The sequence below is a fragment of the Phaenicophaeus curvirostris genome, chromosome 16 (assembly GCF_032191515.1).
Source record: "Phaenicophaeus curvirostris isolate KB17595 chromosome 16, BPBGC_Pcur_1.0, whole genome shotgun sequence".
Lineage (NCBI taxonomy): Eukaryota > Metazoa > Chordata > Aves > Cuculiformes > Cuculidae > Phaenicophaeus > Phaenicophaeus curvirostris.
The window spans coordinates 11,814,283-11,840,643 of NC_091407.1; the positions used below are offsets into that span (position 1 = coordinate 11,814,283).

The 26,361-nt window shown below is 40.5% G+C and overlaps 2 protein-coding genes across 2 annotated transcripts in view; one reads left to right on the forward strand and one right to left on the reverse strand.

Annotated features, from left to right (window-relative positions):
- Positions 1 to 10,481, forward strand: part of USP7 (ubiquitin specific peptidase 7) — a 68,545-nt gene extending 58,064 nt beyond the window's left edge. Inside the window, exons 23-31 of the mRNA XM_069870535.1 lie at positions 1,191 to 1,258; positions 2,317 to 2,425; positions 2,522 to 2,599; positions 2,954 to 3,054; positions 3,650 to 3,749; positions 4,419 to 4,538; positions 5,281 to 5,352; positions 6,259 to 6,349; positions 9,094 to 10,481. Coding sequence (XP_069726636.1) covers positions 1,191 to 1,258; positions 2,317 to 2,425; positions 2,522 to 2,599; positions 2,954 to 3,054; positions 3,650 to 3,749; positions 4,419 to 4,538; positions 5,281 to 5,352; positions 6,259 to 6,349; positions 9,094 to 9,200 — 846 coding nt within the window. The 3' untranslated portion in view covers positions 9,201 to 10,481. The remainder of the gene's footprint in view (positions 1 to 1,190; positions 1,259 to 2,316; positions 2,426 to 2,521; positions 2,600 to 2,953; positions 3,055 to 3,649; positions 3,750 to 4,418; positions 4,539 to 5,280; positions 5,353 to 6,258; positions 6,350 to 9,093) is intronic.
- Positions 10,482 to 13,925: 3,444 nt separating this feature from the next.
- LITAFD (LITAF domain containing) lies at positions 13,926 to 18,697 on the reverse strand. Its single transcript, XM_069869918.1, has 4 exons — positions 18,569 to 18,697; positions 16,418 to 16,483; positions 15,146 to 15,305; positions 13,926 to 14,709 (listed from the first exon to the last, which is right to left on the reverse strand). Exons 1-4 carry the CDS (start codon positions 18,672 to 18,674, stop codon positions 14,601 to 14,603), a joined length of 441 nt encoding a protein of 146 aa, XP_069726019.1. The 5' UTR covers positions 18,675 to 18,697; the 3' UTR covers positions 13,926 to 14,600.
- Positions 18,698 to 26,361: the final 7,664 nt, after the last annotated feature.

Sequence of the window (26,361 nt, forward strand, 5' to 3'; positions counted from 1 at the left end):
TAGAAGAGTAGATCTGTTCTTGTACACTTTCTGGGTTGTAGTAATGAAAAATTTAAAGAAGTGATTAATTCTTGTGAGAAGAAAATACTCTAAAAAACCACCAATTTTATCAATAATGAGTTATTTGACAATAGGATGCCTTTCTGCTCTGTCAAGGAAATGATGTTATAGTGAAATGATATTATAGTGTTGCTTTCTAAGTGACATAAAACTTGCTAAACTTATTTAACTGTTGAAAGAAAAATACTTTGGGAACCTAGTGATACCTATTTTCTGCTTGTAATATCACCAACAATATTCATTTTGTAGACCAAACTATTGGTTTCTTCACACAATACGGTTTAATGCTCATTGGCACTGACAGATCAAACCCGTTGTATTCACAACGGGTGACCAAGGGATCAAAAGAGGAAAACTGGACAACGAAACTTGGAAAAAAAATAAAAAAAAATAAAATTGAGGTGGTCTGTTAAGAGCCTGAGTAGATTTAGCTCCCTGCAGTTCTCCTGCAGTTGCTTTTGTCAATGTCAAAAAGATCACATAAAACCAGACAAGTTTATTTTCTGTTACCAAAGTCAGGAACTTTGAGCACACACATACAAAGGGAAGTCAAGAGATTACTTTTGCTACCCTGTTCCCATCATTTGCTTTTTGGCAACTTGCTTCCTCATGTTTGGTTTTCCTTGAAGTGTAAGTTCTTTATGGCTTTTTTTGGTAAGGTTAAAAATAGACAGAGGGTCCCTATGCTTTTTGTGAGGCAGTGACATGAAATACGCTGATGGGAATAATGTGGTGATATTACCCAGCAAGCTAACTTCCTTGGAGTGAATTCGGCAACAGTGGGACTTCGCAAAGGGCACATCTTGCTTATTTCCCCAATGACAGTATATTTAAAAAAATGCAGTCAAAAGAGGAGTAGAGCTATTGTAGAATTTTGCCTTTGGGTGACAGTGATTTATTGTAATAAAACAGACACTTCCCTCGTTTTATTTCCTGTGTAACTTATTCCATGTTAGCCATTCAGGAAGTAAAGATACTAGTTTATTTTGCCTTGGGCGAGTAGATGTAGTGGGTCTGTCTTAGAATTTCGATAGCATAATATTGTTGACATGTAATGAATGACTGTGATTGTAGAGGAATGTCTTAACGGTCTGAAATAATTCAGAATTTGCAAAAAAATTTATTCATAGGTTGCAAAGACAGTTGCGCAAAGACTCAATACAGATCCAATGCTGTTGCAGTTTTTCAAGTCCCAAGGGTAAGATTCATTTCCTTAGTATTCTGTGTCTAAACTGTTCTTTAACATAATTAGCGCAAATATAGGTAGCAGTTTCCAGGTTGTAAACTAGTTCTTTACCAGTGAAATGTTAGTGTTCTGGCACACACAGCATGTTTTAGAAGAGTTCTAGTAAATGCTATTGAAAAAAGATGCATTTTAAAGGATTACTGTTTAAATTTCTAAAATCATTAATTACTTCAATCTTTACTGTATGCGGCAAATTACTAAGCTAATGCAAATGCTCTTTCAGTGATTTGAGATTTCTGGAATGGAGGAGAGCAGAAACAAGTGCAAGTAAAAACAGAGGGTTGTGCTGGTTTTACAGGTTTAAATGCAGGAGCTACTTCACTGACATTTTTTTCTCCCTTCTCCCCCAAAATCTGCAGATGAGGTTTTACAAAGATGACAATGATGATCTAACAAGTTCAGAGCTGCTGTTTCTGGTTAAAGTAGTGTTCTTGGACACAGTTGTGTAAAACTGGATTTAAATCTGTATAAAACAATAGCAGAGAGCAGTATAATAGAAGCTGAATATATATGCTGAAAAAATAACAGACATACAGAAATTGCATTGTCCTTTTGTATTCATGTAAATGTAGATTGTTCTTTATTAACCTGTAGGTATCTCCCCTCATCATCAATGAGTCTGTCATAATTTGAGTAGCTCTTTGTAGTTTACAGTGCTGTGGTCACTCTGGAATTTGCTGTGTCATGTAGCTCCACAAATTAACCTTTCGCGACATGGGGCATGTGCTGCTACACCAGTAATTTCAGAGGAATGTTGGTCTGCCACCATGCAGCATTGAACGTGAGCTTGTAAACATCCAAGGGAGTTAACATGCTTAACAAATGGTATTTCTGCTCCCACAGACTCACCTGTTATTAAGAACCACTAAATCCTTGCCTGTACTGCTGCTTAGGCTGTACTTGTGTTATACGAAACCAGAAGCCAGAAATAAAAATGTACTTAGCACTTCAGTTTACTGAGCAGTTGTGTTTGTAAAGAGATATTTATGTTGTTCTTATCCTTTCTGTAGTTACAGGGATGGCCCTGGTAATCCTCTTAGACATAATTATGAAGGTACTTTAAGAGATCTTCTGCAGTTCTTCAAACCTAGGCAACCTAAAAAACTTTACTATCAACAGGTAAGAGTCTTTTGTTTTTACTGATGCAAATTAAAAAAAAAAAAAAATCTGCCCTATACAAAGTTTACTTAAAGTGTTTCTCTTTTCTTCCTTAAGCTCAAAATGAAAATAACTGATTTTGAAAACAGAAGAAGTTTTAAATGCATATGGCTAAATAGCCAGTTTAGGGAAGAGGTGAGTGAGGCTGGCTCTTATATACTTGCTGTTGTTCCTACGTTAATGCTGGTATGGCTGTGATTATGGTTCACACACTCTGGTGTCCCTGAATAACACAAAATTAGAACAAAAGTTATTGCATAAAAACACCAAACAAATAACAAAAAGCAACCAAACCATCAAAAAAAACCCCAACAACCAAAAATCATGTCAGTGCTTTAATAAAAAATTTCAAGATAACACTGATGTTCACCTTGGTAATTGTTATCTTTTAAATATAAATTTTTGATGAAGAGAAGACTCCTGTGTAATCTGTGCTTTAATGTGATTGTTTATTTTCAGATTTTCTGATTTTTTTTTCTGTTTCCATAGGAAATAACAGTATATCCAGATAAGCATGGGTGTGTGCGGGACCTGTTAGAAGAATGTAAAAAAGTTGTAGAACTCTCTGAAAGAGGTTCAGGGAAATTAAGGTAAAGCTTGAATATTTGGGTTTCTTTGATGTTATCGAGTGGACTTTACGCAGGAGAGTAACTGTATAATTTGAAGTACTGCGGGAAGCATTGTTATCAGATGAGGTCTGATAGCATGTTAAAAGTAAAAATGCTTGCAGATTCACATTAAGAGAGTTCTTATTAATTACGAATATGAATTTTGTATAATTACTTATTTCGAATTTCAGAAAGTTACATCCTTGAGATCAGAATTTTCATCAATTGCATTTATTAAACCAAAATTCAGTAATGTTTCCAATTTAAGTGTTTCATGCTGTTCACTTCTTGGGAGATAAAAACGATGTCATTTAAAGAAAGTTTAAAAAATATTTTGAATTAAAATCTTGTAGTTGCACGTACTAGCTAGTTCTGCCTTTAGCCAGAAGTAATTTGACCTCTGGTAAGTTTGCAGCTTAATTTTTACTGAAGACTGAATTTAAACTTCTGCAATTACGGTAGTAGCTTCTGTTTGCATCTTGACTATGCTGATGCTTTTCAAAGTTTGAGAAAGAAATGCTGCATTGATTAATTATTTTATTTTATTTAATGCTTTTCCTGTTTGTTTGTTTTTAAGGCTGCTAGAAATTGTAAGTTACAAAATAATTGGTGTCCATCAGGAAGATGAGCTGTTAGAGTGTTTGTCCCCTGCAACAAGTCGAACGTTTCGAATAGAGGTAAATTTTTCTTTTGTTCCATCTACTTCCCTATAATTATTTCATTCTTTAGTTTTTCATGTATGTTTATTATAACAGTACACAAGCACTTTGCAAGGGCTCGTCCGTTGGTATTTTACTGCCTTAGCAGTAATTCCACTGTTTGATTGAGGACTGAGGATATATAGGATATATTTATGATTAGAAGTCACTTTCATACTCTAAACTCAAGTATTCTAGAAGACTTTTTTCCTCTTCTGCTAAGTTTGAGCTTCTTGAGCCAAATTCTGATACTTGTGTCATTTTCCTAAACTTATCATCATTCAAATCTGTTGACTTGCCTCAAAGGTCAGAAATTTTAAAAAACAAAAGTTACCAGTGTAAACAGTAGTGAGGAGACAACAAGAGGTCTGTTATAGTAGCTGTGAACAGCTACTACTGCAGCTGGTAGGAGATTTGATGACAAAAAAAGCCATTTCAGGAAGCCAGGAGTAGTGGAAGTTGAAATGCTTTCATGCCAGAGATGAGTGACTCTTGTAAAAAGACTGTCGAACAGCATGGTTCTTTTAATTATTTCTTAAATGGACTTGTTTTACAGCAGTAACAGTACATCAATTACACTTTTCATTACTTCATTTACTTTTCGGCGATGTTTTAGTTGATTGCAGTCATAATTTTGTCTGGATCTAGGAAATACCTCTGGACCAGGTAGATATAGATAAAGAAAATGAGATGCTAATCACAGTGGCACATTTCCACAAAGAGGTTTTTGGGACATTTGGAATTCCTTTCTTGCTGAGGATACACCAGGTACAGTACACCTCTCTTTTTCTCATATCGATGATGTTTTCTTAAAATCTTGTCAAAGGAACCTATTAGTATAAAAAATGTGTAGGAAAGTATTGCTTCTGTATAAAGGTTCTGCCCCACATATGCCTTTTTACAGTTAAATCATTTACCATCTCAGTTCGCTTTGGCACATACAGATTGTTTAGGCATTCATCATCAGCCAAGGACTTGTATTCTTGCTTTGATAGCATTTCCACCTCCCTCAGCTTGCCACAGACACACCACTTCTCCCCTTCTTACTGAGGCACCTGATTATGAAAAATGAGTTTGCTTTCTTCAGCATTGTCTGAGATGACTTTGCATTTCGTAACTTCTCTAATTTGATGTGCTGTATCTTCTAGGGCCGGAAGGTGCACAAGAGTGAAAGCTAATTTTGAAAACTTAATTTAAATTCTTAAGTTTTTATATGGTGCTGCTCCAGCTGAAAGTTACACTGATTCGTTTAATATCAGTGTATTTCTGGGGACAGTTAGCAATTTGCTTCTCAGCTTTTTCTGTTTCATGTATGTTAGTTTACTTACCTACTTTTTAAATAGTTTTTGAATGAGAAATATATCCACTTCTCTGCATTCCATAGACTTTTACTGTATTTCCATATTTCTGATGAATGTAGAGAAAAACCTGGATGTTGATTTCTGGTGGAAACCATTTGCGCTGTATTTCCCTGGATTTTTTTTGACATTAAAACTCTTGTAATTATTAGGGTGAACACTTCAGAGAGGTTATGAAGCGGATTCAGACAATGCTGGACATACAAGAAAAAGAGTTTGAAAAGGTAATGGCAAGTTGGGAGAGTCTTTATTGCTGATTGCAGACCCTAAGTGAGTTCATTTGGAACACCACAGATATAGCATAAGTAAAGCTTCCAATCCATAGAAGAGTTGTTTGATTTAAATAATGCTTTTTCTGGGAATAATTAAGTAGGATGTGTAGGAGTAGTATTTCTGTCCTGCATCAAAAGATACTTAGCAAAATGTTAAAGTAACCTAGAAAAGTTTAGACGGTGTAGGACCTCTAGAAGCCACCAACTTCAGGTTCCTGTTCAGAGCAGAACTAGCTCAAAGTAAAGTCAAGTTGCTCAGGATTTTACGTAGTCAGAATTTGAAAACTGCCAAGGACGGGAATTCTGCCACATTCTGGACACTGTATTTTAGAGCATCACTGCTATTGTGGTGCAAGGATACATGCAATCAGAATTTTTAATTTTGCAGCTTATTATGTTTGTCTCTTGTCCTTTTGCTGTGCAACTCTTTAAAAAGAGTCTGCTTCTGTACAGCACCTTCAGTTGGCGGAAGACAAGATGCCCCTGTTAGCATTTTTTTTTTTTCTCTGGGCTAAACAAACCCATTTTCCTTAGCTTCTTATGTGTCATGGGCTCCAGCCTCTGAACTGTCTCACTGGGCCACTGTTGGACTTGCTGCAGTTTGTTGCTATCTCTTCTTTCCCCTGGAGGGCCTGAATTTGGACACAGTACTCCAGATGTAGATTCATAATTTCTGAAGCATTAGTTTTATCCCATTATCCCAGGTGCTAATGAAGATTTTAAGCAGGGTTGGCCTTTATCAGCCCCTGAAGAGTACTATTTAAAACCAGCTGCAAGTTAGACTATGAAATTAGACTTGAAGCCATCATTTTAATGCAGTATCTTACTAGTTGGGTTTTTTTTTTTCCCTTCGCATAGTTTAAATTTGCAATTGTAATGATGGGCCGACACCAGTATCTCAATGAAGATGAGTATGAAGTGAACTTGAAAGATTTTGAGCCCCAACCTGGTGAGTTGTTAAGACAACCTGACTATTCTTTTGACCTGCTGAAGTTGCTTTGCAAGTTGTTCTGTGATTATCCTTAAGTCAGGATGCAGAGTTTGCTCTTTGTACGTTAAATAGATTGTATGTAGTAACTAAGCAAGTACACTTGTGTGCACATGTTAGTCTGAGAATATGTCTTTTATAGGCATATAAGTAACTAAATAATCTGTTCTCTTGTGAGTTAAAAGTTTTGCATTTGAGTGACCAAATGGATCAGACGCCAGCACAATACACGTTACAGCAGAGTTACAACACTAGCTGCACCTTTTATGTGTCATCCATGTGTTTCCTTGTACTTTGGATTCTCACGTGATTATTGGGAGTATATGCTTGTTTTATTCCTAAAAATTATTAAGGTTCATTCTTATAAGATTCTTATTTTAAGTGTGATGCATAGAGCTGTTTGAATTCTGATATTCATGGAAGACACTTCTTGTTCATTCTTGGTATCTTCAATGAATCTGAATACTCAACTAAGAATGTTGCATGTGTGAATAGGATGCTATTTAGATTTTATTCTCCTAAGAGATGATTCACCAAGCTACAAATGCAGCTGTGTTCTGAATTTGTCTATGGATGGTCTACCATCTTGTTTACTTGCCTGGTATTTAAATTTACACATAAGAGAAACCAGGGTAATCCTTCAGGAGTTCCACCACAGTTATCTTTTGAGAGTTTCGGTCGGGAATGGCAATTTTGAATCTGCAGTCAGGACTCTGAAAGTCTTGAACTCATCAATTTTTTTCTCCTGGCTTAGCAGAGTGCTTTTCTTTGAGAGCTGTTCTTTCTGGTAGAAATAAGGTTGAGGACATCTTGGGCTCTGCAGTTGTGTTTTTCTGACAATTATGAGCTCTGCTCTTTGATAGCAGATTGTGTGAGGGCCGGGCTGCTTTGACTTTTTTCTGCTTTTTGAATTTATGTAACAGTTGTAAAGAAATCCTGTAACTGTCCATTTACGTCAAAACCCAGAGAAAGTTAGGCCTCCGCTATTATTGACTGCTTTGCAGGAAGCTAGGAAAATGTCCTCTTGTTGTAGTATGTTACATAGCCAGATTCCTGGCTGTTAATTTGAGGGGACTTGCCCAAACTTGGAATGTCTGCATCTGCCCAAGTTGTGTGGGAGCAGAACAGTGGGTTACTGGAGGGACTGCTTTTTCTGCACTAGTTGAGGGATCTCTGGATGATAAGCTGAGGGGTGGATGTTTCTCCATGGACAGATAAACTCTATTGTGTGCTCAGAGCAGGCAGAGTCCTGATTTTATTCTGTGAGTCGTCTTTCTGAGGGCATGGAGGGGAAGGCAGTAGTCTGAAACGAATTGTCAGACTTTGTGGGCAAAGGAGAAGCCAGTATTGCCAAAGCAGCGTGAAAGACTACCCAGGTAACTAGGTCAAAAGTACAGAACACGGCAGAAATGGGAAGAGGGAGAACTTGAACTGTTTGTAGGAGTTGTAGAGAATGTGAGATTAAGGGGCTTTAATGTGAGATTTCATGGCAAGTTGCCCCTTTGATATAATACACTTTGACAGAATTCATTTCCCCCTGAAATTTTCCTATGAGGTGAGAATGTGATGCTCTAATGCCTTCTTATCGAGGTTGTATTTTAAGGTGTGGGACTCATGTGTTTCTACAAATACCAAATTTTAATACACGTGGGACTGATTGAACCAGAGCTTTGGCATTCTCCAAGTTGATTGTTGCAGCTGCTGTCAATAGCATCTTGCTTTTACATTTTCTAGCAATGATTGTGCTGGCGCTAATGGTGTAGGGCTTCATTTCTTTCTTTTAAGGACATCCAGGTGTTCTCTGCAAGATAGTCAGGTGTCAGTTTATTTTTGGTATTGACCATTATGTCAAACAAAAAGAAGTAATAATTTCGATTGAAGAAAATATATCCAAAAATGCAGACGCAGGCAACCAAAAAAGGTCAAGTGTTTTATGCTTTAGTGGTTGCAGTTGATGGCTTTCAGTGTAGGAGTGTGCTTTTCTTGCTGGGGGGCTATTTAGTTTCTGCCTTTATCATTTCACTCCAAAGAACATTTGATGCTGTGCATTGAAGACATCTTAAAAGAGAATTTCTCCTATTTACAAGAAGTATGTGGACTGTGGTTTTTCATGAAAACTAGCGGTAGATAAAACCATGCTTGGTTGAACATGTGAAAAAGTGTTTTCTTTACAATCTAAATATGATTACATTTTTTTTCTCAGAAAATAAAGAGGGGGTCAACTCCATGATTTCTTAATTAACTGATTATTTGCATTTTACATCAATTTAACAGATATTCCCATGTAAACAATTGTAAGAATAACAATACAGGAGAACTGTATTATGGCAAGTCCTATAGGTTATCAAACTTAATGATGGATGCATTCCTGTTTCAGAGGCTCAGCACTTTTGTGAAGGCTGATACTTTGATATGCCTGAGGTCATAAATTATACCAGTAGTTTTCTTGTTTTAGCACACACTTCACTGCTATAAACTGTGAGAAAAACCAGCTACCTGATCCAGAAATAGCTGCGAAATGTATATTGGAAGGAAAACAGTGGTCAGGAAAGCCACTCTGTTGGCTGTAGGGCTGTTCTGCAGTCCTCTTCCATACCATGTGATCCCTAACAAACTGTGAACAGGGCACACTGAAGTAGTTTGTGTGAAGGAAACTGCAATTTAGTCTTAAAACTTCATTATTTCTTTTCTCTTTTCTTTTCTAGGCAACATGTCTCATCCAAGGCCATGGCTAGGGCTTGACCATTTCAATAAAGCCCCAAAGAGAAGTCGCTACACTTACCTTGAAAAAGCTATTAAAATCCATAACTGACTTACTTAACCAGGTTGTCAAGGCAAGGGACAGAAATCAGTGTGTGTGTGCACCTTTTTAACAACTGTAGAACTTTGGTACACGTGCACTATATCTGATGTCTTCAGCAAGAGGATTTGCTGCTGATGTTAATTTTATTTTGTTGAGGCTGTTCAGTTTGGCTTCTCTGTATCTATTGACTGCCCTTTTTGAGCAAAATGAAGGTGTTTTTATAAAGCTTGGATGCCAATGAGAGTTATTTTATGGTAAACGTAATGCAAGGCAATTGTCAGCATAATGAGGGAAGAGTTTAGTAGAACAGTTGACATTGGCAAACTATTTGTCTGTAGTACGTTTATAGATGGCATAAGCTGGCTGGCTGCCCTTCCTGGTGTGGTGTTCACCATCACTGCAGCTAGTAAGTCTTATGTTTAGACTCACATCAGATTTATTTCCTTCAGTTATACTTTAAATGACATTTTTGTGCATTTGTAAATGCAAAAAAACTCACATCATCAATAAATAGCAATCTCTACTTCTTTGTGTACATTGTTGGCACTTATTCGGGATTTTTGTCTCCTCCAGCTGCATAGGATCTTTTTTAATAAACTAGTTCTCGTTTGATTTAGTCACTACTTTGCATCCCATTTTGCTAAGTGGATGCCCTGAGTCCTAAAAAGAGATATTTGGGTCTTTTTGTTAAATTTTCAACCATGGATAAATACCGTTGCGGTTTATTACAACCATCTTCTGGCAAATAGAATGACACTCAAAAGTTGGCAGAAGCAAGTGAAAGGATTATAAATATCATTGATTTAGTTACCATGGGAAGAGATGGGGGAAACACGAGAAATAGCCTTTTAGCACAGAGGGCATGCTCACTAGTGTTTAGTAAGCTGTTGACTTTGTATAAAAAAGGAGGGGGGAAAAAAAAGGAAACAAAAAAAGAAAAAAAAAAGAAAAAATGAAATTGTATATTTAATGAATGAACATGTACAATTTAACACTTGGAGGTTAATTTTGTTGGGTGAGTCTGCAAGTGAATTTCACTGATGTTGATATTCATTGTGTGTAGTTTTATTTCAGTCCCCAGACTGCTTCCTTTTCATTTGGAGCTAATGCCAGCCGCGTGTCTAGTTTTGAGTGCAGTAAAGATAGAATCAGCGATTCACACTTAATTTTACATTCTTTTCCAGTATTTTATTTTGTTTCTGTAGCCGCAGTGTACAACAACTCTTCCTGTATATTGCCTTTTTTTGCTGGAAAATGTTGTATGTTGAATAAAATTTTCTATAAAATTTTTCTTCAGTGAGTGATGACATGGACATTGAAGAAGATTTCTCTTCTCCTTGGAAATAAGAGTTTGGGGGAAAGTTTTCATTTGTGAGGTTTTGCTAAAGGTGTGGGGTTTTTCTTAAGTGTTGACAATTGTATAACCTTTGTATTAGTTGTTTTGGGGAAGATTTGTGGGGTTTTCTGTTTTTTGTTTTGGGGTTTGGAATTTGTTGGGGTTTTTGGTTTTGTTTTGTTTTTGTTTTGCCTCCTAAGTAGTCATATTTGAGGTTAACTAATAGAAGGTTTTCCAGGAAGGAACCATGTACAAATAAGACAAATGGAAAAAGTATTTTGCTAGTTTGTTTGTAAAGCTTGTAGTGGAGTCTTTGTGGTAGCCATAACTCTGCCTGCCTGTACAAAATTTTGTGGTCCAGATTCTCAAGTCCTGTATTATAAATGGTGTAAAGTGGAATCTGGAGTCTCTAAAGGTAAGCTCTCTTAATAGAGTAATAGATTCGCACTGTAATGTGTTCCTTGTATTCATAAACCAAAACAAAGTGCTTAGAAGCTTCCCTTTCTCAGACCCATCAATAAACATTTAGTAGGGTTGTGTACATGTGATGGCCTTTATACTTTTTTTCTGAGATAGACTCTGGTGATTGCTGAAAACACCAGCAAGCATTTTTAAATGAAATTTTAAGATCTAGTTCATTCTTTTAGCTTTAAAATTAATTGCTTAAGTTTATGGTATGTTTGGGGTTTGTTTGTTTTTTTTTTAATTTATATCTCGCAGTGGTTTTAACTGTCTCTTATTTCCAATCAAGGCAAACTACTTGTTTGCTCTTTTTTTTTCATCTGAGTGCTTAGGTCACAGGGAAGTGCTTAAATGGCCTGCCTTGGGTGGATAAAGTTTTCCTTTGATTTGTATTTGCTTCAGACTGGTGAGAATTACACCACTATCTGAGTGGTGGTGTTACTCGTACTGTCTCTACGGGCTTTCAGTAAATGTCAGGATCTGTGTTAAAAATACTTCTATAAAATCAGAGATTCTGGTCAGCAGTTGTAAGTCCTAATTATATTTTTTGAATTTAACATTATAATACCTTGATTTAAAAAATGAGCTTGTACCTGAATGTCACTAAGTTTTTAATTTATGGGATGCTGGCAGCGTTTAGGGAATATTTTAAGAAATCACAGTATTTCAGAAAAAATATCACTAAATAAATAAAGTATATTTGGGGTGCCTTTTGATTTTTAGATGACTCGGTTTTGCGTGCTTCACTATTCGTGCTATTCCCACACTAGTTTTTGCAAAGGTGATACTTTAAAGGCATTCTATGTGCAGTTTTCAGTAACAAATTTTTTATGACATTTTTTTTTGGAGCACGAGTAGTTTGTTATTCAAATGTGGAAACACATACCCCCTTGTGAAGAGAAGAGGAAGACGGGAGGTTTTCTCAGGTGCAGTATGCTTGTTTAGAGTCTTCAAGATTACAGTATTTTCCATTTCTTATTTAGATTTTGGAATTATCTGCATAATAGACAGTGAATGCATTAAATCAAGTTAATGATAATATAAATGATAAGCAATAAGGATGTAATTCCATGGTACACAGCATCAGAGCAACATGATATTAATGGCCCATCTGAATTCTCCCTACAAAAATAGCAAGCGTCTTTCCTGTAGATTTACATAGTGCCTTTTATCCTAAAGGAGTCCAAAGCGTTCTGTGAAATGTAAGCAAACCACACCAATGACATGGCATGGTTGCTGACTAGAGTGACAGCCAACAAAACCACCCTGTGTACGAGAAGACTTGCTTCCCAACACCAGGACGAATCTGTGCTGCCACGAGATGTATTGGAGCAATCGGGCCGATGTCGTACGCAGGACGTGCAGAGCGTGCAGTGCCTCCCGCGTACTGGATCTACCTCAGCTGCTGACCCTCTGGAGCTGGCCTGCCAGCATCCCGCCCCAGCATCCCCCTGGAGCTTGGACCAGGCTGTCCTGCGGGCTCTGTGCTGGCTGCAGAAGACAGGGCCCAGATTTAAGCTATGCTCTGTTTTTGCTATTTAATGCCCTTTGTGTTTTCTGTAGGAAATGTATATATTGTAAATAAAATAGACTGAGTTAAACACTGAATTGTCTCTTTTTTTTTTTTTTTTTTTTTCCCTTTAGGAAGGAGTGGGAGTGAAAGCTAATGGGTTGCTCAGGAGACAAGGTGATTTTAGTTAGATCAATAAGATACATTTTGCAAAATTAGGTCAAATTGTGTGTCGAGAATGTTGTTCATAGTGTAGGGCGAGCTGGCTTATGTGCCAATTTCCAGGTTTTGAACTCTTGTTTTTCTAAACAAGCATTTGACTACTGAGAGCGAGCATTGGCATTTGGTGTGTGAGCAGTCTCATGTCATTTATTGTTGGCTTTTAAAGCAGTCTGGTCTTCAGGGTCAGAGAGAGGAAAAGGTTCAGGTCTGATATGCCTGAATCTGCCTTCAGATCTGTGTTCAACTTAATTTCTGTCCCAGGTGATGTTGAAGTTAGCTGTGACCAATCATAGCAGGAAATTAAATTTGCCAGTCACCAGGTTGTGGCTGGAAGCCTTTATTTTTTATGAAACACTTGTATAAACTATTGTGTCTCCAAATATTGGTGTGAAAATGGTGTGATTACTTCTGTTAAATTTCTCCTGCACATCTTAAATCAGGTATATAATTTTATGCATATATTTATGTGGTTTGGGGCTTTGCACCTTTCATTCTAAATGTTACCAGCTTGTGTTATTTACCACTACTTAACAGCAAGCCCTGCTATTTCACAGCCAGATTTCGAAATGGAGAAAAACCTTAATGTTTTAAAAAAATTGTGAAAAGATGTAAGACCTGTTGGGTTGTCATCTGCGTGGCTGCTTGTGGATGTGATGGTCATGGTGCTCTTTCTCATTAGATTCAAGTAGGTTGTGTCAGCAGAGGATGGAGAGTTCCTGACCTTGGTACCAAGTGAGAGCCGGGGCAGCTGCTCTCAGAATTGATTCTGGGTTGAGGAGGCTGGAAGGTTGTGAGTTTCTAAATGTGTAAAATCTAAAAGTAATTCAAACAGATAGTGGACAGTTGTTTCCCAGGGACTTCCTCCGGCCACTGGCTGTGTTCAGGTCCTGCAGAAGGGCAATGGATTATGGAAATATTTATGATGTTAAAACATTGAAATACAGGATTTCCTTCTACTACTCCTCTTTTTATTTTTCCAGCCAGCAAAAAGTGGCAGCAGGTGCTGCTGTGTCAGTGTAGAGGGGAGTCTGGGCAAGTAATTATAGGGATTTGCTTGTGCGATATGAGTGACTTAAGAGAAGAACTGTGAAAGACCAGCAAGTCCTGGTTTGGGAGATGGTGCACTGCTGTTGGGAGGCAGAGAGGTGAAATGAAGACATTGTATGGTGGTTTTTGGTGGCTTCTTTGAAGCTCTGCTTGCTGCTTTTTCTTTGTTTGGTTTTTGGTTTGTTAATGTGAACCATGTGTCCTGGTCTGAGCTGTATCTCTACTTTAGACACAATAGGTCATGGAAGCAATGCAGACAGGAGATATTTTGCCAGTATTGCTAATAATAACAGGTTTATTTTCCTACCTTACATATAACACAGTAAAGACGGTCTTATAACTTAATGTTTCATTAATAAATAATCAGCACGCTCTGCCACACACAGCCCTGCAGGGGTAGGTCCCGTATGAAGAACAGCAGAGAGAAATGAAATCCCGACCAGTCAGTTCCAGTGCATAGAAGGTAAGTGCTTCTCTAAAATGTCCACATCCAAACCTCTCAGTTACTGGTTGGTTGAAAAGTTCAGATGAGTCTGTGTCCCAGCTGGGCTGGACATTTGAGAGCAGGAGAAGTAGTGCTGAAGCGCCCACTAGTCAGTCACTTTGCTGCTCAGGACAGAGATTCTAATGGAGCATAAATTCAAGTGACGCTGTAAGTTAGTCTTTTTGCTTTAAAGTTGGTCCAACCACACGATGGTAAATTAGATGGATTCACCAGCAAGGCTGCTGCAGAGCCTAAGCCTACTCCTATATGTTTCCTAGCAATAGTTGTAGATTCTTATGCCATTAGAAAACAGAGATTTGACATCATCTGTTTGTGTAAACTTTGTTTCTATAGCCTTTTGTATCTGTAAATGTGAAAATGGCAGTATGGGCAGTAATGATCTGCATCCTTGAAGCTCCTTACGAAGAGAGGTACAAAGCAGCATCCAAAACAGCACCTGCAGCCAAAGAGGAGATGGACATGCATGGCATGATTTGCTGACTTCCATTTCTGCTGGCTACATCTGTTCTTTCTCTCTGCCTTATTCTGCCTTCCTTTTCACTGCACGAATCCACTTCTTTCACAAGACTCTGTCTTCTGAAAGATTAATCATCTTTGCTGCTACCATCTTATGCATTAGTCTGATTGTGAGCCTGGTTCTAATACAGTACAGAAGTAGACAATGTTTTACTAGTTTTTGCTTGTCTTACAAAAAGTAATAACATACGTGGTTAAATTTAGAAAGTTTGCATTCCCTGTAGCCGTGACTATTTAGTATGAACAGAATGATTCCTTATCAAGTAGAGAAGGGCAAACAGTCTATATAAGTGCTAGCTAGAATTTTATTTAACCTTCTCCTGTGAAGAATCTTGAAAGTATATATGAAAGCTTACCCAACCATACACAAGCTGGTGCACAGAAGGTAAGAGAGTCTGCCCAGTCTGTAGGTGACCTGTGTGGTGATGTGCTGGCGGCAGGAAGGGCATATTGTCGATGTTGGTTTGCTTGAGAAAATTCCTGCTAGGATGATTGGAGGCTGAGACACCAAGTAAACTGAGTTCAAGAGGAAATAAGAAGCAAAATGAGAAGCACAGAAATCCTTGTACGAGCTATAAAGTCTTCCTGGGAGAATTTAGATTCTTAACATGGCTGATCTAGAGGCACCTACGTTACTATTATTGATTTCAAGTATGCCCATGAGAACCACTGTACTGCTTGTTCTGTGTATCCTGATATGCTGCTTCTACCAGCTGCTGATACGTACTTGGATAAGGACTGAGAAGGCAAATTGCCTATGGGATAATCCCTACGGTCAGGTAGTCTCTACCGTGTGCTCATCAATGCACGATATTGAGAATTTATATTCTGGTATTTGAAATAATATGAAAATGCACGTTCTCCCTGAAAAGACTCAAAGGAAATCAAAGAGCTTTTTGGATCAACTCCTCAGTAGTTACAGGAAATTCATCAAAGCAGCTGAATTAGTCAGGTGCAGGTACTGTCCCCAGTTAGTAAAGCCTGTAGCTTCCCTCAGTTTTTTTCAGTCTGGACCTGACTCTCTCGTTATCCTTGAGGGGTTCGCTCCTTGTATGTACATTAAGAGTATTTTTTGAGAAATGGTTTTGGTGAAAAATACCATTTTAAGCATCCTAAAACAAGTTTAGGGTATATTCACACTGTAGCCTGAAGCAAAACTTCAAGAGTGGGAAGGCGTTGTTGGTTAGATAGATAGGATGTAGCATTTCTGAGTTTAATTGCCTTCTGGTCTTAAAGATTTTTAAAAATGTATGTCTCCTTCCCTCCTGTAAGAGATGTTACTTGACTGTTCTTTGAAGTCTTTCCTCGGTGCCCCTGTTGAGCCTCTCCACTTCCATAAAAGTGACCAGAACAGGAACAGCAAAATAAACTGGACTTAAAATGATTTCTTCAGAAATCCTACCTCCTACCTGGTTAAAAAAAAATGAGTATTTCTTTGGGTTGGCAAATGCTGGAAAAACAATCCTGAGCCTCTTGTATGTGTTTGTCTTCTAGCATTTCTAGGGAAAATTTCCAGCCCCTTAGATTGTGTTTGAGTCAGAAAACTCCATCTTCTCTGTTGATTTTAAACTAAACACATTTCCCTTTAGCAAGTGTGTGGAACCACAAGCATTGTCAGAAGCACTTACCTGGTTGCTCAATGGTTGTTGTTTCTCGGCAGGTGTAAGGTGGGGGAGCAGGATACTCGTAACCCCCTGTACAAAGAAAAATGGGGCAAAATGTAAAATTGCTTGTGCCTCCCAAAAGCCCCATTTGGTGTCTGACGAGAAGCTGCATGGTAGGTGCTTCTCTGGGGAGGCCTGATGTGACTCAGCGAAGGAGAAGACAGAGGAAAAAAATGCTATCAAATTGATTAATGGATTTTTAAAGCCAAAAGAGCCCATGGTGACTGGCTAGTCTCGCTTTCTATATGAAATAAATTGAGAAATCAAATAGTTTTTTTCAACACAAAGGCAGTAACTGCATCTATCCCAGCATAACATTGTTATGACAGTCTTAAGGACTCGCTTGGCAAAGGATCCACAATACCTCTGGCTAGTTTAGTGATTACTGCCCTTACTATTAATATTTAGAGATTTTTGTCTAGTTTGAATTTTGTCTGCCTTCTGCGGCCAATGAATTTCATCATATTCTTTGTTCTAGGAAAAAATTAAAGATATTTTTCCTTTTGTTGTGGATAAAGGAGAAGGGAAGGGAAGCTAGTGGCTAGAACACCTCATGCGTTTTTAGTTCTTTTGCTAATCTTAAAAACCAAGAATGCAATCGGCCTGCCTGAGCATGAAGTGAATAAATGTCTTGAAAAATACTTTCATGAATACATTCAAAATGAATTAACATATAGAACTTTACAGCCAGCTTTCAAACTACCAGACCGGTCTGCAGCAGGGGGACAGTCACTATGAGAAGCCTTGTTGGGTCAAGCCTCCAAAGCATCAGAGAGGCCCTCAGTAAAGCAACCTTGAAGTGGGAGCCTGCACCACTGAGCCTTTCAGGAACAATGTGAGTCCAACCAGGGAATAAGCCCACAGGGCAATGGGATACAAAACTGGGGTTTTCCAGGGTGAGACAAAAGAAAATGGAACAGTTGAAAAATGTTAGGGACATTTCCTTGAGTGGCTTTCCAGAATGGGTAGAGATTTGAAATGGTATTTGGGTTTAGTGGTGGGGCAGGAGTGTGTTGAGTTTTGTCAAGGGTATTTTTTGGAGGTGGGATTATTTGTGGAAAACCAAACTTGTAAAAAGTTAAAAAGTAAAGAATTTTGTTCCAAAATTTTTCTAGAAAAGGAACGTTCTCCATACGAGTGAGTTATCACTCCATGTGTTTTTTTGAAGGACCTTTCTCCCAAGCAAGGATAAGGCACTGCAGCTCAGTGTTAGATGTCAAGTGCCTGTGCTAAGCAGCTCATGCGGAGTGAGGCTTTTTCTCCTCAACCTCTTGCAAGCTCTTCCGAGTTTAGAAATAGGCCAGAGAGGACTTTGAAGACAATTTTTACAGAGAGAGCTAATCAGAGTAAAATGCTCTGAAAATAAGTCGGGTTTAGAGGCCTAGTACTGACACATCCAGCCTTATTAATCACCTTCTGACCTCCCATTCTGGTTTCTGTTCCAGTCCTGTCTGGTGAGTGGAGGTTTCCTCAATAGTAGGAAGGTAACAAAGGTAAAATCACGGCTATCTCAGTGTGTCTTTCAATGACCGTAGGCTGGAACAGGCAGAAGACAAAGGAGTGTTTTGAGATACTTGTGGAGGCGTGAGAGCAATACCCCAACTCAGCGGAGAAGCAGCTGTGAGCTGAATTGCCAGTTTCCTCATGAGCCAGCGATGGGGAGGGGTTGTTCATCCCCATAGACAGAACTGACTCATGTAGCGAAGGCAGCTCTGGGCTGGGAAAAGGCCACTCCTCTGGAAAACTACAGTTTAAGCAAGATATAACCCATCCAGGTACAAAGTCCTCTAGCTGAACATTTGTTTGCTCATTAGGAGTATGAATTTTTTGTAGAGATAAAACTACAGCTCCTTTTCCAATAAAGCATGCGTTGTTAGGAAAAAAAAAGATAACTAAACCAACAAAAATATTCTGTGCCCTTTTGAGTGGTTGCATTAGGAGACCCTACCAGCTCATCTACCCCAATCCTGGGGTTTATGTGCTGGCGCAGGTGCTTTCTAATCCTGTTGAGCCCCTTATAAATTGGCTCAGTTACACCATTTAAACCAGCTGTCAGCGTCTGGTGCAGCCACCAAGAGGTTCTCTTCCCAAACCCCTCTGTCAAAGTCTGCTTACCCTCTTGGCCATAGTACTCTGGTGCAGAGGGTTCTTGCCTGTAGGGTTCATGATGCGGTTCATACATAATCATAGGAATTTCCACAGGTCCCTTCTCGCTGGCCATCTCCACAGTTTGCCTGCCAAAAGCAGCGCAGAGGAAAACGTACTGTAAGTGACTTGAGGTGCCCTGTATTTGTCAATGCTTCTGTAATTCCTGGTTCTCACACTTGGATTTTACTTGGAGGAAAATTAGCAGTTCTCACATTCTGGCTCTTTTAGACTAAAGAGCAATCAGTTCCTGTTACACGAGGAAGATGGGAAGAGGAGCAGAAAATACTATCTTCATGTATTTCTTTGTGCCGGAAAGCTGAACACTTTCCCTGAGAAAACACTCTAATGAAAGTGTGTAAATTTGTGACTGAAAGTGTTACCTTTGAAGAAAAGTTAACCTAATTTTTTCCTATGGATTGTCAAAATAATCGAGATGGGGAAAAGCACACTTGGGAGCACCTGTGAAAGACCTTCATGTGTCATTAAGTCAGAGCCTGCAGCAGTGCAACCAGTGGAAATTCGGATCTGTCTTTCATCAAATTGTTGTGCAACCTTATCATTGTCGTTACCACCACCAGTTTTGTACTGTGAAACTATTGTCTCATCAGCAGTGTGACAGGCTGGTGTTGGGCAAGGTCATTGTTAAGTATGACTGCGCTGCCCGGGGCTCTGAACATGATCAGGCGCAAAGGACATATGTTTTGTAGGTGTTAGCAGGAGCTGTTCTTCGCAATAAAGGAGAGTGGGAGAAGGAGCACGCAGCTATAGATGTGTCCTTGGATCACTGTTAAGACAATGGTGTTAATTATTCCTAGCTGTCCCTTGAACCAGTATTAACTGGTTAATCCCCAATAATGTTAATCGTAGGAGTCCTTTACAAAAATTACAGCCTTTCATGCAGGTCAGTGAGTAAGGGCAGTTTTAGGGGAAAAAGGAGCAAAGCTGTTTGCGAGTATAGAATCATAGAATAACCAGGTCGGAAGAGACCCACCGGATCATTGAGTCCAACCATTCCTATCAAACACTAAACCATGTCCCTCAGCACCTCGTCCACCCGTGCCTTAAACACCTCCAGGGAAGGTGACTCAACCACCTCCCTGGGCAGCCTCTGCCAGTGCCCAATGACCCTTTCTGTGAAAAATTTCTTCCTAATGTCCAGCCTAAATCTCCTCTGGTGGAGCTTGAGGCCATTCCCTCTCGTCCTGTCCCCTGTCACTTGGGAGAAGAGGCCAGCACCCTCCTCTCCGCAACCTCCTTTCAGGTAGTTATAGAGAGCAATGAGGTCTCCCCTCAGCCTCCTCTTCTCCAGGCTAAACAACCCCAGCTCTCTCAGCCGCTCCTCATAAGGCCTGTTCTCCAGCCCCCTCACCAGCTTTGTTGCTCTTCTCTGGACTTGCTCCAGAGCCTCAACATCCTTCTTGTGGTGAGGGGCCCAGAACTGAACACAGGATTCGAGGAGCGGTCTCACCAGTGCCAAGTACAGAGGGAGAAGAACCTCCCTGGACCTGCTGGTCACGCTGTTTCTGATACAAGCCAAGATGCCATTGGCCTTCTTGGCCACCTGGGCCACTGCTGGCTCATGGTCAGTTGCTGTCAGCCAACACCCCCAGTAACCACTTATATGCCAAATGAAAGGGTCTATGTGGCATAAAAGCCCTAGTGAACGTCTTTCCTGGACCTCCAGACTTGCAGCCTTCAGGCCCAGAGGGTGATTTCCTGAAGCAGCTCCTGCAGAAGCTGGGGTCCAGCTGCCCATCCTGCTCCCCAGCTCATCTGCTCAGGGCAGCTCCTCCACCACAACAGACAGAGCTAGGGCAGCAATATCAGAAGCACATCACAGAGCACTGAAAGCACAGCAAATTCATGGCACCAACTTTAATAAATAACCTGCAGCTTCTCTGCTTGATGGCTCCAGTATATCAAACACAAAACTGGAATCCAGTGAAACTCCCACACTATTTCTGGCTCTGCTGCTGGTTCATCTCTGCATCTCTGGTCCTATATGTCTAACTGGTGCTATTATATTAATAGCTCACTGTAAAGAGTAAGGATTAGTCAGTGTTTGCTTGCATTCAGCTGTTAACTTGCAACAATCTCACTGTGTTAACTATTATTATTCCTTCCTCCTCTGTGCCTCATGACAGGCCTTTTTCCTAGGCCTACAGTCACTAGATGACTTTCAAAAGCCCTTTCCTCTTTTTCCTGTATCACAGTGAGTGAGATCAATTCAGGAGAAATGTCACCAGCACTGACACCACCCAGTATTTAGTGTACAGTGTTTACAATAACAATAAGCCAAAAAACTTGCAGAGACTCCCCATAATTTTGCTTATTCATCCTAGTCCCAAGGAAACAGTCCTGGGTTATCAACATTACAATATTAGCCTGTCATCACACTCCTGAACCTGCAGTTGCTACTGATGCTCTCTCTTCCCTCTATATAGGTCATTAATCTCCTTTGACTCTCATAGCTTCACCTTACCCAAATTTTCTTGATTCTTAGCTTTTCTTTTTCCTTTTTTATCAGGATCGTCACGAAGCTTCATCAGTGGTTTATTAATTCTTCTGACATGCCCAGTCATTTGTTTTAGCTGATTTATACCAGGTATACCGAGATGACTCTTTCCTCATCCTTCCCCTACAATCCATATATTAGCAATTATCTCCAGCATCTTTGGCCTAACCATGGCCAATGCTGTGTTTCTGGTTTTTTAATCCCCATCACCCTACCTATTTCCCTTTAGTATTTAATCTGGTACCATTTTCCCTATCACTTCCCATTCATCCAGCTTTGTGAAACTTACTTAACTTCTTCTCCAGTAATATTTTCAAATTCCTTCTTTTTTTCCTCCCTAGAAGAACTGATCCTTCATCTCAGTACTAGTAACCCACCCTCCATTTCAGCCTCCCCCATTCATACTGCCCTCCAACACACCCTGAAAACAAACCTATCGAGACCAACTTGCCTCGTTCAGCATTTTCCCTCCTACTCGTTCGACCTCATGTATTCAGGCAGCTTGTGCCAAGACTTGCCAAATGTTACATTTCTCAGTCTCTATGAGTGTCTTTTGAGATACAACCCCTTGCTTCCGCATCACCAGTGAGTAGGCAAGACGGGCACAGTCCCGATCCAGCCAGCAGTGGCCCAGGTGGCCAAGAAGGCCAATGGCATCTTGGCTTGTATCAGAAACAGCGTGACCAGCAGGTCCAGGGAGGTTATTCTCCCCCTGCACTCAGCACTGGTGAGACCGCTCCTTGAATCCTGTGTTCAGTTCTGGGCCCCTCACCACAAGAAGGATGTTGAGGCTCTGGAGCGAGTCCAGAGAAGAGCAACAAAGCTGGTGAGGGGGCTGGAGAACAGGCCTTATGAGGAACGGCTGAGAGAGCTGGGGGTGTTTAGCCTGGAGAAGAGGAGGCTGAGGGGAGACCTCATTGCTCTCTATAACTACCTGAAAGGAGGTTGTGGAGAGGAGGGAGCTGGCCTCTTCTCCCAAGTGACAGGGGACAGGATGAGAGGGAATGGCCTCAAGCTCCGCCAGGGGAGGTTCAGGCTGAACGTTAGGAAGAAATTTTTCACGGAAAGGGTCATTGGGCACTGGCAGAAGCTGCCCAGGGAGGTGGTTGAGTCCCCTTCCCTGGAGGTGTTTAAGGGATGGGTGGACGAGGCGCTGAGGGACATGGTTTAGTGTTTGATAGGAATGGTTGGACTCAATGATCTGGTGGGTCTTTTCCAACCTGGTGATTCTATGATTCTACTCCCAGCTCTTGGCTGTAACAGCTCTTGCTCTGATGTCCGAGAGCATTTTGAGGCTGTGACCCCCAAACCTGTAAGTGTAATTGTCATGGATTAGAGCTCGAGATCTTGCTCTCCTCTCTCAGATGTGTTCATCTGCTGGAGAGGAAGGTATGGGAGAGGACAGTGATAGTAGCCCTGTAGGAAAAATTGCTAAGGAGAACTATTGGGCAGCAATTTCTGAAGAGCCGCAAACTGTCCTATGAACTCCTTTCCAGAAACCAGTAATATCTAGGAGGCCTGCACTTAATAGCTGAAGACATGATGTAAGTTGTCGTCTCTGCCGTGACACTGAGTAAACAGAGCTCTGTGCAAGGGCAGAGCAGACCAGTATGCACTCCTGAAGTGAGGGGCTTGGTTTGTCTGAAGCATTCAAGGCTGACTCAAACAAACTGGTTGATTTGCAGGTGGAAATGTATAATCCAGGGACAACAAAACAAGTCTGTGCCTTCTCTCCCCTGAAGTCTTGGTCGTCTTCTACTTATGGGTATAATCAGTTTGCACTGGAAAATAAAGCTCGCTTTTAGTTCTGTGGAAATTAGTATCAGGAAAAAAAAAAAAAGAAAGAAAAAGCAAATCACACCCTGAGGTTTATGCACAAAGAGGCAATTTGGAGAAAGGAAGGTGGAAGTGACAAAGCCTTTGTTGTTCCAGGAAGGATGTATCCTAGGGGAGAACGGGCAGTGGCAGTTTCCATCATCTTCTCCTCCAGGGAAGGGGTTTGCTCCAGGCACTTGTGTTCTGGTGTGAAGAGCAGTCCTCGTGCAGCCAAGGAAAGCTGCTGAACTGCGAAATTTCCCAGCAGGGCCCCGCTCTCTGGCTCTTACCCGCAGCTCTGCACGCTCTCTCCCTAACATCCCTGATGGCTAAATAATCCCACAGATGAGAACAGTTCAACGAGTGCCTGTGAAAAGGCACAGCAGCTGTCGTTTGTGATTTCTAAAGGGGAAACTGAGGCACATGGAGGATAAGCTCTTCAGGAGTCCCAACAGAGTTGCCATTTGGCCTCTCTTGTATGCTTCAAGTAGCTTCAAAGAGAACAATTACTTTCCTCCCCTCTTTGTGGTGTTTTTCAGGTGCTGCGTGTTTGCAGTGCTGGGCAGAGAGACAATCCTGCCTATGCAAATAATTTTTGACCTTTCCAAAATACTTTTCCCAGTTTGATTTCAATTTCATTGGAAATATGCTATTTCCCCACAAAACGCTCCTTCAAAGGCGACGTTGTGGTATTTGAAATGAAAGAGATCACAAGCATGGAGAACCCTGTTGTATATGTGTTCATTTTGACATGGGTTGAGCTGAGCAGAACACCTTGAGAGCTACTCAGCAGTCATTTAGAAATCTCATTACTTGAGTGCTGATGTATCTTTGTTTCAGTTTTATGAGCCTGTGCCAATGGCATATTTACAATTTCCTCTGAAAACTGAAGTTTACTGCAGTACTAATTCTCCATTCAGAATTAGAAATTATAGCCTGAAAAGGAGAGGAGGTAGATGGGATTTGGCAGATGCACGTGCATAAGTCCAGGTAACGTATCCCATAACTCATTATTTTGTTCTGTTGCAGTTCTTCTTTAGAAATAGATTGACCTAGTTCAAAAAATAATGTGGTACTTCTATGAAAGCTGACCAAGATTTGGTTGACAGCCGACTGAACATGAGCCAGCAGTGGCCCAGGTGGCCAAGAAGGCCAATGGCATCTTGGCTTGGATCAGAAACGGCGTGGCCAGCAGGTCCAGGGAGGTTCTTCTCCCTCTGGACTCGGCACTGGTGAGACCGCTCCTCGAATCCTGTGTTCAGTTCTGGGCCCCTCGCCACAAGAAGGATGTTGAGGATCGAGTCCAGAGAAGAGCAACGAAGCTAGTGAGGGGGCTGGAGAACAGGCCTCAATCCGGTGGGTCTCTTCCAACCTGGTTATTCTATGATTCTATGACTTTATAAGAAAAGTGTTCATTCTCTATTCCAACTCCCGCTGATGGAGTGTGGGATTTGCCATTGACTTCAGGAAGAGCAGGTTCAGAGAGGGGAAAAAAGGAGACATTAAGTGGTTTGGGTATTTGAAGAACACAGGGAGATTTTGGAAGATTAATGCTAAAACATTGTAGTAAGTGATCTTCAGATTTCATGGACATGTGGAGGCATAGAAGTTTTCCCCAGTGATCTGTTGGTTTGTAGGATACTAGTTCAAAGGCTTTCAGTTTGCTCTAATGTGTTCTCATTCTCCTTTCATCATTGGTTTAATGTTTTCTTGGGCATTTAGCCCTTCCAGCTGCATTTATGAGACAATTTCAATTTCTGCTATTTAAAGAGTGACCATGAAATGCCATGGCTGGCACACAATTGCATCTGTGGCTTGAACAATGTTGAGTGCCTCTGTTTTACTTTACTGAAGCAGTTAATTCTTGTTTTTGGCTAGCAGTGAAGCACTGAATTCCAAAGTGGAGAGGTGTTTTGCCTTTAGCCCTGAGCTGGCAGTCTGTGGTAACATTCACACTGTGCTGAGGCTTTTCAGATGCTCAGAAGAAATAGTTTGAGCTCTAATACAGATAAACAAAGAGATGGGGAACAGCATTGAGGTGTTTGTTTATTCTTACAGAAGATAAAAGAGATGACTGCTGGCAGCAAATTAAAAGTTGGACATTAAAAAGTATTCAGGATGTCTGAAGCAGACAACCTTTTCAATGAGATGAAGGATACTCTGCCAGTTCCTTATTCTTTACTCCCAAATTTCCCGTTTAATCCTACAGTTATTCTGGCTTTTAAGCCTGTATCAGGCTACCAGCTTCTTTTGTCAAATGGAGAAGATGTAGCTATGGGGGATTCAACTGAATATGAACCATATTTCTTGTTGCAAACTCTTCACCTGGTTCCATTGGCTTTTCAGCTGCATTGACTCACTAGCCAATACGTAAGGTCACTGCTGGAAGTGGTCAGTGGAAGAAGTGGGTGGGTTAGTTGCTGTAGTCATCAGAATGCTTTTGTCATTGAACCAAGGAGCTGGGCAGAACCCAGAACGTCACTGTTGTAGATAATGCTTCTCCTCTTGTGTGGAAAGGGAGATATTTACATGTAATCCAAGTCCTATGTGGCTAATATGGAAGCTCAGAATAAAATGAGCATGATCATGGTTCACAAAATCAGGACATACTGAAGCACGTACTGAATAGTGAAATTCTGGTGAACAGAGCTCTACTGAGATAGAAAGAGCTCTTTACTCTTGCCATTTTGGAGAAAACATTTTTCTCCTCCTTCATGGTATTGTAAATAGTGACACAGATGCAAGGAGATTTGGAAGCTTTGGGGGACTAGTTTTGTTTTATTTCATTTGAAGTGTGGCCCAGTGTTCCTTTGCTCTGATGAGCGCTCAGAGACCTGGTTGCCTCGTTCCTGTGGTTGCACAGGCAGCTGCAGTGCTTGTGCAAGCCGATCATCAGCCTCGCCCTGCCGGTGTCGACTCACAAGGCTGCTGGATAAGCAGGGACTCCCTGGATTTTCCAGTCCTGTCCCAGCTCAACCATTTATGTCAGGTTATTCCTTCATGACGGGAGCTCCAGTCTATAATTTAGTACATTTACTACTCCTGTCGCTCTCACCTTTAAAGCAATTTAAAATGCTGTGAACTTTTACAAGCCTTCTAGCCTAAAGTTATTCATGGTAGTTTATCCCTGTTTGTTATTATGCCAGCATCGTGCTTTTATAGAAAAACCTTCTCTGATTGAGACAGCTCCGAGAGCATTCCCATCTCTGCATCCTTTCCTTCACAGGGCTAAACAAGCTTGTTGAGTCCTTCTCATTTCTGCACAGTGAATTCATCCACCTTGGCCACGAGTGACCAGTGAGCTCTGTCCTCAGCCTGTATAATGGTATGAATGTCATTTTAAATTTAATGGAAGTGCTGTCTTTAGAACAATCCAATAGAGCCTTTTCGCTTTCCCACGGCTATGTCATGCTGATCGGTTGTATCTATG